We start from the raw sequence: 11,547 nt of genomic DNA, 5'->3' as shown, positions 1-11,547 counted from the left end.
ACACCAAAGTCAAGGGTTCAGATCCCCCTATCAGCCAGACACCAAAATAAATAAATTAATTAAATTAAATTAAATTAAAAAAAATAAAGTTGGGACAAAAATTAAATATCAGAGATTGCTCTTGATAAAATGTTTTAAAAGAGGGCTGCTTCCAATTCAGTCTTTAAGTTTGGCTTGAGAACATAGAGCCTGTGTCTCACTAGGATAGACAAAGACTGACTTAAGAGTAATAGCTCATAATATTATGTGGTTTGTAGAGCAAAGGTTTTTTTTACTTGGGCAACTGATCAGTGATTTTTCATCATTTGAATGCTGAGGAACAGGTTTACACTTCTTATGGTACAGATTGCCCTCTTGGTACCCTGCAGAAGGCCCAGAGTGTACACAAATGGAAAGTACCCACCAAACATACTGTGAGAGAAACCCTAAGACCTTTGCTCAGCCTGAATCCTCACTAGGCCTAGCCTGCATGGACCTTGTGAACTGGCCCCATCTACTCTTCCCAGGCTCATCTCTTAACACTCTTCCCTCACTAGCTATGCTCCAGCCCATTCCGTTTCTCACATTCCTCCTGCAATTACTGGCTTCGAGAGACTGTGCCTGCCCTCGCCTGTTCCCTTGAGCTGGAATGCCCTCCCCTCTTGTACTAGCTCCTTCTCCTCCCCACGGAAGCCTTTCTGAGGCACTTTACCTGAAGGAAGTGCCACCTTTATCCAATCCACCTTTATTGGTCACTAGCCCATCATAGTACCTACCAAGATCTGAAATTATTGAGTTAATTCTTACTGTTTGTTGTCTGTGCATCTTCCCTCCCTCTAGAAGGTAAAACTCCATCAGAATTTGCTAGTCTTGTTCACCACAGGTATCCCCAGCATTTCAGAGAGCAACTGGCATGTAGCAGATGCTTGATAAATATTTGTTGAATATATAAATTAACAAATAAAACAAGCTCTAGGATTGTGGGCTATTGTTCAAATAGTAATAGGTTGAGCAATTACAATGTCAACTGGATTCAGAATCTCTGCCAGGAATGAAGCCCCCAGGAACATCACTGTGGGTAGTAAGACACAAAGACTCATCAGCCAAGGCCATTGCTTCTAATAGGAACTCTTCTTAAACCTGGACTGCACTCTGATAGTCCCTTATAATGTTTCCCATCATCCTGAAAGGTTGCATGTTAGTAGGGCTTTTCACACATCAGTTTAAATTTCTCAATGAGATAATACCCAAGCAGTATTGGGAGCTATGATGTGCCTGTTTATGGTAGGTGCTGGGGATGTAGCAAAAAGAAAGATGCCATTCCTTTCTTTAAGGCTCTTGTAATCTAATAGGGGAAGACATGAGGTGCTTTACTTTTCATAAATTGCCCAGGACACAGCTTTTCATTAGCACATGAAGCAGTCTCAGCAGCATTGTTCTGTAATGTAAAATGTTTAAATGTTTCTTGAATTCCTTATCTTTGGAAGCTTGGACACTTTGGAGTCCACTAAAGTGCAGTGTTTCAAAACTAATAATGATTTTTAAAACCCATTACTGAGTTCCTGCTATGTGCTAGACCTTGCCCTGGGCATTTTTTACATTGGTTTTCTCCCAAGGTAGTTCTGATTATACTCATACTCATTTTTATATATGATGAAACTGAGACTCAGGTAAGTTCAGTAACTTGTTCAAGGTCACACAACTAGTAAGCAAAAGCCATGAATCAAATATTTCTAATGACAAAGCTCCTGCTGTTTGCAATACACCAAAAGCTCTTGTTCTTGTTTCAAATGTCTCAGGACCCAGTTCCTCCATTTACTACCTACAGTGGATCTCTCCCCGACTTCCCTTCTCCACTCATGTTAGAGAACATCTTATACACATCAGGTAAAAACCCTGGAGAACCACGCAGGCTTCTTTACAAAGAGGGTGCTATCCAATGGCATGTTGGGTTAATAGAACCATTAAATAAAGTTATAGGAGCCATAAGGATACGTAGAAGACATGGGGGGAAAATAACACTAAACCATCAACTACAGATGTGACTGACACAAGCCCTTTAATGGGCTCAGTTTCTGCTTCCTCATTTACTTATTTTCTTTTTTTGAATTTTGAATTTTTATTTTATTATTATAATTTTTTAATTTTTGCTTCCTCATTTATAACTGCAGAGCCCTTCTGGGTGACACCATTTATCCCCTAGGTCTGTCCAGGTTCCTTTCATCTCTTGCCTTACCATAGGTCCCTAACAGTCACCTAAAAAGTATTCATTAATGAAAAGTAGCTGTGTCTTCCAAGCAGTGTGGCTCCTAAATGAATGGGGCAGCAGTGAATATTGGTTTCCCTCTTGAGCCAGACTCTTCCTCTACCTTAGGGAAGCAGCTCTGCTCCCTGAAGCTCCTGCGGATATAGTTTTCAAAATTTTTCTTCCAGATATTACTACTTGGGAAATTGTGGGGGTTTTGTTGTTGTTGTTTTTTTTAAGATGACTGGTAAGGGGATCTTAACCCTTGACTTGGTGTTGTCAGCACCANGGTCACTAGCCCATCATAGTACCTACCAAGATCTGAAATTATTGAGTTAATTCTTACTGTTTGTTGTCTGTGCATCTTCCCTCCCTCTAGAAGGTAAAACTCCATCAGAATTTGCTAGTCTTGTTCACCACAGGTATCCCCAGCATTTCAGAGAGCAACTGGCATGTAGCAGATGCTTGATAAATATTTGTTGAATATATAAATTAACAAATAAAACAAGCTCTAGGATTGTGGGCTATTGTTCAAATAGTAATAGGTTGAGCAATTACAATGTCAACTGGATTCAGAATCTCTGCCAGGAATGAAGCCCCCAGGAACATCACTGTGGGTAGTAAGACACAAAGACTCATCAGCCAAGGCCATTGCTTCTAATAGGAACTCTTCTTAAACCTGGACTGCACTCTGATAGTCCCTTATAATGTTTCCCATCATTCTGAAAGGTTGCATGTTAGTAGGGCTTTTCACACATCAGTTTAAATTTCTCAATGAGATAATACCCAAGCAGTATTGGGAGCTATGATGTGCCTGTTTATGGTAGGTGCTGGGGATGTAGCAAAAAGAAAGATGCCATTCCTTTCTTTAAGGCTCTTGTAATCTAATAGGGGAAGACATGAGGTGCTTTACTTTTCATAAATTGCCCAGGACACAGCTTTTCATTAGCACATGAAGCAGTCTCAGCAGCATTGTTCTGTAATGTAAAATGTTTAAATGTTTCTTGAATTCCTTATCTTTGGAAGCTTGGACACTTTGGAGTCCACTAAAGTGCAGTGTTTCAAAACTAATAATGATTTTTAAAACCCATTACTGAGTTCCTGCTATGTGCTAGACCTTGCCCTGGGCATTTTTTACATTGGTTTTCTCCCAAGGTAGTTCTGATTATACTCATACTCATTTTTATATATGATGAAACTGAGACTCAGGTAAGTTCAGTAACTTGTTCAAGGTCACACAACTAGTAAGCAAAAGCCATGAATCAAATATTTCTAATGACAAAGCTCCTGCTGTTTGCAATACACCAAAAGCTCTTGTTCTTGTTTCAAATGTCTCAGGACCCAGTTCCTCCATTTACTACCTACAGTGGATCTCTCCCCGACTTCCCTTCTCCACTCATGTTAGAGAACATCTTATACACATCAGGTAAAAACCCTGGAGAACCACGCAGGCTTCTTTACAAAGAGGGTGCTATCCAATGGCATGTTGGGTTAATAGAACCATTAAATAAAGTTATAGGAGCCATAAGGATACGTAGAAGACATGGGGGGAAAATAACACTAAACCATCAACTACAGATGTGACTGACACAAGCCCTTTAATGGGCTCAGTTTCTGCTTCCTCATTTACTTATTTTCTTTTTTTGAATTTTGAATTTTTATTTTATTATTATAATTTTTTAATTTTTGCTTCCTCATTTATAACTGCAGAGCCCTTCTGGGTGACACCATTTATCCCCTAGGTCTGTCCAGGTTCCTTTCATCTCTTGCCTTACCATAGGTCCCTAACAGTCACCTAAAAAGTATTCATTAATGAAAAGTAGCTGTGTCTTCCAAGCAGTGTGGCTCCTAAATGAATGGGGCAGCAGTGAATATTGGTTTCCCTCTTGAGCCAGACTCTTCCTCTACCTTAGGGAAGCAGCTCTGCTCCCTGAAGCTCCTGCGGATATAGTTTTCAAAATTTTTCTTCCAGATATTACTACTTGGGAAATTGTGGGGGTTTTGTTGTTGTTGTTTTTTTTAAGATTTTTTGTTGTTGTTGTTGTTGTTTTTAAGATGACTGGTAAGGGGATCTTAACCCTTGACTTGGTGTTGTCAGCACCATGCGTTGTTGTTGTTTTTTTTAAGATGACTGGTAAGGGGATCTTAACCCTTGACTTGGTGTTGTCAGCACCATGCTCTCCCAAGTGAGCCATGGGCTGGCCAAGAAAAATTGTGGTTTTATTCCTACTCACTAAGTCTTATAAATATTATGATTTGACATGTCACATTCACCAGTGAATTACCTCCTCATAAACTTTGGGTTGTTTGGACAGTTGCAGAAACTAGGCAGAGAGGCTGGAGGTGGCAGAAATGTAGACAATCACCCCTGCCTTCCCACACAGACAATCCTGCCAATGGCAGGACACTTCTGGAAAAGTAGACATTTAAGGGAGGAAAACTTTGAAGAGTACTCTGCTGAGGTAATGAAATTCACTTTCCTTAAAAGCACTTCTCTGAAGTATCATGCAAGTATCTTTTGACCTCTTGAGTTTGGAATGGTTTTGTAGGTACATGTGGCCATTGAATTCAAACAAAGGCTTTTGGAGGAGATGGGTCTGTACTCGCCGCTGTCCTCTGTAAATATGTTTTATAAGAAGGAATATTCCCACGGTGGGAAGAAGAGGGACGAGGAACCAGGAAAATAGTTGAAGAGAAAATGAAGGGAGATAGGGAAAGGACAGGGGAGAGAGTCAGAAACAAAGGGCACAAGGGGTTTAAGTGTTCCACTTCCTCTTCTCTTTCACTAGCACAAATGACTGGGCTGCCTGTGGATTTCACACTCATTTGGCTTTTCTTGGGAGCTGGCCTGAGGCACAGGCTGACTCTCAGAGGAGAGCTTGGCAGTGACAGAGCAGAAGTCAGACATAAAGGCTCTGACTGACATGTGAGCTGCCGGTCGATGTCAACAACAGCTGACCCGTCATAAGACCTCAGGAAGAAAACCAATGGGAATCCTGTTTCAGAGCTTCTAGTGCCCAGCTAGTCCCCTGCTAGGTGCTTGGAAACAGATTGACTAACATAATAGGGTGATTTTGTAATCTGTCATAATACCGTAAGCCACAGATCCACAGACTTTGACCCCTTACAGGTATAATAAGCTCCTTTATTCAGCTGCACATGTTCTGCCTGTGGGGAGGGAGGGGCCCCTTCTTCTAATTACACAATCTAAGCATATGTTGTGCTGGAAAACAAAGCATTATATTCATTAGCAACAATCTTATAAGCCAGGTTCTTTTCACTAGCCAGTTAACTAATTGACAGTTAAGAATTTGTATTAATAATATACTGCAGCCAAGCATGGCTTAATCTGACAGTTTTATTAAAAATGTGGGCAAGCTCTGCAAGCCGGCATGACTGTCAGCCTTTATGGAGGAATCCTGCTTACCAAGGATCTTAACTTGCCTGTAAAATAGTATTAATCTGGCAGAAAATTGTTCTCCCAGGTCGAAGTCCAAGAGTCAGCAGAGTTATTTGCTTGGAGGATTTTTGTTGTCGTCGTTCCCTTTGTGACACATCTGAACAAGGAAGTGATTTTGGCTGTGTTTTCTCAAAATCTTATTGGTATGGTTCACTTGTTCTGGACAAAATTATTCAGGTGGTGGATTATCCTATCTTTTCCTTTCTGCTTTTCTGTGTCCCTCACCTTCTTTTTAAAATTTTATCTTATTTTACGGGGTATAGAAAGAACTAGTTCTCATATCATTAGCAACTCTCTCAAAAGTTATGTAGGTGATGGTAGAGATGGTGAAATTCAAAATCTGTCACACATCACCACACTACTCTTTCCAGTCTTCGTCTTTGAAATTCTACCCATTTTCAAGACCCAGCTTAGGTACTCTCTCCCCCATGACTTCCCTAATTTTCCCCACTGATGGAAATCAAGTCTTTTCCTCTCCCACTGTCCCAGCACTTGTACCAAACTTCTCTTGCATGCTCGCTACTTACCTGATTGTCACCCCCTTGGGGCACAATCTATACTTTAATCCCTTTCTCTTATGATTCCTTGCCTATAGCAAATGCTCACTACGTATTTGCTGGGTAAATTGAATTTTATTTACTCTTTATTGCTAGCTCTAATCTGTCAGTCAGTCTGTAAACATTCTTTTGATCTCTGTTCTGTTTATAAATATCTCTAGAATCTAGTTCTTCTCTGCAGCGGGATTTTATTACCTGTTGCCCAACTACCTGCTTCGGTCTCAGCTTTCTTGAGGGGGACCTTTCCAAGATATAAATATGATCACCAGACTCCTCTGCTTACAACACTTCTACTGTCCTCCCTCCCTCCCTCCCTCCTCCAGATATTTACAGAGCACTTACTGTGTGCCATGTACTGTGTTGGGTGCTGGAAATTCAGCAATGAACAAACATCCAAACATCCCTAGGCTGTGGAGCTGACATTCTAGTAGGGGAGACAAACGATACCTAAGTGTGTAGTGTGTCAGGTGGTGAGAAGTACTACAGGGAAAAGGAAAGCAAGTGAGGGCAGGGAAGACCAGAGCTACTTTAAGTAGGTTGGTTAAGAGAGATTTCTGTGAGGAGGCACACTGAGCAGGTGCTGGGGAAGTGGGGGATGGAACCAAGTGGAGACTTGGGGGAAGAGCTCACCAGGCAGAGGGAATGACAGGGTGAAGAAAGGTCCTGTGGTTAGGAGGGAGCATGCCAGTGTGGTTGGAATGGAGCGAGGATGAGAGGCAGGACGTGGAGGCGGAGGAGAGAATGTCCAACTTTGTGGGCATTGTAAGGACTTCAGATTTTACTCTGCGTGAGATGAGGAGCTTTGAAGGGTTTTCAGCAGAGGAGAGTTTTGATCTAAGTTCAGTTTTTAAAAGATCACTCTAGCTACTGGGTTGAGTAGAATGCTGCGGAGGAGTGGATAGGACAGAAGTGGGGAGAGATGTTCAGAGGCAATTGCAGAAATCCAATGGGAGATGACAGTCACCTGGACCAAGGTGGATCCTGCAGGTTGTGAGAAGTGGCTGGATTCTTTAAAGGTATTCTTTGAAGGTGGAGCATATTCTATGAAGGTCAAGCAAACAGGACATGCTACAGGAATGGAAGAAGAGAGAAAGAGAGAGGAATCAAGGGTGACTGCAAGCTCTAATATACTGTTATTTATTTATGTTGAGTAACTGGAAGGATGGCTTAGGATGAAGCCTATGTAATTTTCATCCTGGGACGCTATTTGGCCCACCTTTACAGCGTGGTCACCTGCCTCTCCCTCTCCATACCCATGCTCCATTCACACCATGCTCCTCCATGTTCCACACTCACATTCTTTCGCATGCCTGGGGCTTTGCTTGCAATCATCCCTCCTTAATGGATTACCAAAGTGTGGTTGTTTGTCCATCAGGCAAACTCCTATTCCTCCTTGAAGACTTCTAAAATGACACTTTCTCTGTGAGGTCTTCATTTTTCTTATATATACACACACCCCTTAGCACATGCTTCCACACCCACGTCTCTTTCCCATGACCCTTTATAAATGCCTCTCACTTAGCTCACTTATTTGGGTGTCATGCATCTGGGGCCTCTTGAAGAAAGAAATTTCCCTGATGGTAGGACTCTAGCTTATTCAACACTCTAACTCTACCACAATAAGTGGAACGTGGTGGGGATTCATTGTTTATTGAATCAATGAGTGAATGGGAATCATGAGGCGATGTGCCTCTCTCTCTTAATCCCTTTCCCTTTCTCACATAAAGTTTTGTTTTTTCCCCCTTTCTCTGTAACCACATAAACAATCATGCTACCTGGAAGGGGCTTGACTAGACAAACTGACTTGGTTTGGAAACTCAAGAATAAAATTTTACTTCCAAAGACTTCTGATCAAGATAGATCAGACAGTCCCCAGCATCAACCTCTCCCACAATCAACCAATTTACAAGTATTAAAAAGCAATGACTTCCAAGGTGGGGCTGATGGAGATCAGGAGAAGAGGAGGAGAGACCTATGGAGCTCATGAAGGTGAGAGAAGCCATGATGAGACAAAGAAGAGACCACTCCAACCAATTTGAGCCTTGGCAATTTCAAGGCTGGCCCTGGTGAGCACATGGAGCAAGAGCTCGTAAAAACCACAGCTGTGCCCTTCATATGATGGTGCTTGAAGGCAGCAGGGGAGAAGAGGGCCCTGGTGGCCCCCAGGCCAGCAAGACCACTAACAGGAGTGAGGGGCCATGGACAACTGAAAAATGGAGCCCCTCAGAGGCCAGTGAGTCATCACGAGGGACCAGCGCATGGCCCGTCCCATGGGAAGTGTTTGGAGTGCGGTGGGTGGTGGACATGGGCCTACTGGGGGAACATTGGGGCCCAGAACGGACAGCTGATCTGACCTCCACAGCACAACTCGGTAGAGACTGGTCAGGAATATAGAACTGCAGGGGGAGCAGTTTGCTGAAAAGACTCAAGCCTAGATAAGAGTTTCCATACAACTCAGGTGTACTGGACCTCGCAAGACCCAGAAGTGCTTACAAGGTCAACAATTAAAACCTGAGCTGCACAAAAAGCCTTCCCCAGAGAATCAACAGCAAAATAGCAATTTAGCTCAACAACAGGGCTCAAGCACTGGTCCCCACAGGAAGTTCCCCAATTTTAGAAGTAGGCACAGGACAACAAATTATTCCACTGTAGAGTTTAAGTGGTGGAAACAGTGAATAATCTAACACAGAACTGAAAGAAAAAACAAAAAACCCATAGAGCAGAGGCTAAGTTTTGATATTAACCACTAAAGTTCTAACACCATCAAAGAACACCTATAAAACCTAGAAGGACCAGAAGCCCCCCAGGCTCCCAAGCTGGGGTGGGCGGAAGGCCAAGGGCCTCAGCCATGTCCCCCCAACGTCTGCATTCAGCCCAGCAATGACCACCAGGCCACTGCTGGAAGCACCCTGGGGTCTCAAGTCAGGGTGGGGGGTGGGGCCGAGGGCCTTAGCCACAATCCTCTGCATTCCATATCTACCCCAGCCACAACCAAATTGCCGCCGAAAGCCCACTGGACTTCCCTGCCAGAATGAGGGGGGTGCCATGGGCCTCAATCATGCCCCCGCATCTTCCTTCTCCCACCCTATTCCCTTCCCCTTTCTCCTCTCCCCCTCCCCCAACTGCTCCACAACATCTTAGAATGTAAAATAATAATTAATAAATAAAAATTTTTTAAAATTTTACTTCCACCTTAAATATGTTTAGAAATATCAGATAGATTTTAGGCTGCTTTAACTATCCCCCAAATCAGGTTATGTGTGCTGTGAGGAATGGCAGACTCCAAGTTCACTACCAGGAAAGTTTTCTCAGAGGTCAAGGAATAAAAAGGCTTATGAACCGGATTTGATTCCTCGAATCCTATAATTTATTGAATTTATTTAAAACACACAAGGGGACATAGATGGGTGCACTTTAAGAAGAGGTACTTCTTGCTTTTGAAAAGAAACCAGTGAGTCCTCTAAGAGTAATAAAAGGGAGAATTTTACAGCACGTGGTTTGAAGTGAATTCGGATGTTGCTCTGCTGCTCCAGGCTGTTAATACTCTTCTTGTTCCTCCTGTGGGCCCCCTTCATCAGGTACCACAAAGCCTTCGTCTGTGGCATAAAGAACGTCTACAATGCCCTGCAATACAGGGTCATTATCCCCCTCGTTCTCCTGGCAAATCAATTCAATGTTCCTTAGCTTTCTGCAGTAGAAATCTCTCTCTTTCTCCAAGCCTTGGACGGCGAGTTTCAATACGTTGACCTGTTGCAACAATTCGGCGGCTTCGTCCTCCCTGTTGCCCACACCAGGGTTCTGCTGCACCACCCCGGGGCCAGACTTAGAAGCCTTAGACACTGCAGTAGTTCTCTGTGTTGAAATAGGTCTCTGTGGAGCTGCAGTGCTATTGCTGAGAGTTTTCTTTGGTTTACTCAGAGCTGGAGCAACAAGGGAGGAAGCCACTGCAGTTTCCTGACCTTGTCTGGCAGCCACTGGCTCGTAGTCTTTTCCATCATTGTTTGCATTAAAAAACTTCTTGAACCACTGAACGAATTCAAAATTGTCCTGAAACTTTCCCTTTACCAATTTATCTACAGGAATTATTTTGTCAACACCCATCTTGTTAAAAGCTGCTTGTAGTATTTTGAAGTTCTGGATGTATTCGTGTTCTAGCTTGGCTTGGAATTTCACTTTCTTCAAGGCAGTGGAGCCAGGGAACAGCGTGTCCATCAGCTGACAGTAGGCAGCCCCCGAGCACAGCTGCTCGATCTTTGTCAGATTCAGCTGCAGGGACTCGTTGACCCAGGCCAGCATGTCATGTCGACTCAGGTTATCGCTGGTGACTGACGTCGAGTGTACGTTCACTGCCATCCTCGGCTCTCGGGGCTGTGGGGGGAACCGAGTCCACCGCCGGCGCCCGGCTCGGCTTCCGTGTTGTCTGGTTCAAACCGCCCGAGCCTCCCGGCCGCCCGCGCGATGACCTCACACGCCCCGCCCCTATGCACTGACGTAAAATCAGAATCCGTTTGCGCAATCGTTACCTGTGCTTAGCACGTCCTGTACGTTTCGTCTCTCACTAGGCACTGCTTTGTCTTTATCTACGCTGGACACTCCTTGCAAGTGGTATGGACTGACTGTTTCTCCCCACCTCGCTCCCCAAATTTCTGTATTGAAACCCTGACCTCCAGTGTGACGGTGTTTGGGGGTGCGGCCTTTGTGAAGTAATTAGATTTAGATGAGGCTGTGAGGGTGGGGCTCCCACAATGGGATTAGTGTCCTGCTAAGAAAAGGAAAAGACACATGAGCTCTTTCTCTCCGCCATGTGCGGACACAGCGAGAAGGTGGTTGTTTGCAAGTCAGGAAGACGGGACCCTTACCAGGAACCAAAACTGTCAGTACCTTGATCTGGTACTTTCCAGACCCAAGAACTGTGAGAAATAAATGACTGTTGTTTAAGCCACTAATCTGTGATATTGTATTATAATAGCCTAAGTTAAGACAATGTGTTTTATCCATCTAACGTGTTTTTCTTTCTTCTATAGCCGAATTGCGTATTCTTAAGTAACGTAGCAAACAATACATTATAGCCTGAAAAAAGAGAGTTTCCATAATTCCAGTTTAAGTGTATCTGTGCTCTAATGCAATGTCTAGGGAGGTAATTGTACCCAGCAATTTATGTCTCCTACCATTTACAGTACATTCCCATGGCTGGCTTATTGAAGAATATGTTTACAGGCAAAAGAAGAATGAAAGTCATAAAATCCCTTGGAATCATTAACTGTGTAAATCCATGCTGGCTGCTTAGTAATCATGACAGTTAATTG

At 43.4% G+C, this 11,547-nt stretch overlaps 1 protein-coding gene and 1 pseudogene across 1 annotated transcript in view; one reads left to right on the top strand and one right to left on the bottom strand.

The window, feature by feature from the left end:
- Positions 1-4,911, top strand: part of OSTM1 (osteopetrosis associated transmembrane protein 1) — a 108,130-nt gene extending 103,219 nt beyond the window's left edge. The window contains exon 9 of the mRNA XM_008581765.1: positions 4,774-4,911. Coding sequence (XP_008579987.1) covers positions 4,774-4,911 — 138 coding nt within the window. The remainder of the gene's footprint in view (positions 1-4,773) is intronic.
- Positions 4,912-9,682: 4,771 nt separating this feature from the next.
- On the bottom strand, positions 9,683-10,657 carry LOC103597887 (annotated as a pseudogene).
- Between the last annotated feature and the right edge of the window lie 890 nt (positions 10,658-11,547).

Source organism: Galeopterus variegatus, unplaced genomic scaffold (assembly GCF_000696425.1).
Source record: "Galeopterus variegatus unplaced genomic scaffold, G_variegatus-3.0.2 Scaffold2453, whole genome shotgun sequence".
Classification (NCBI taxonomy): Eukaryota; Metazoa; Chordata; class Mammalia; order Dermoptera; family Cynocephalidae; genus Galeopterus; species Galeopterus variegatus.
This window is presented reverse-complemented; position numbering and strand designations above follow the sequence as displayed.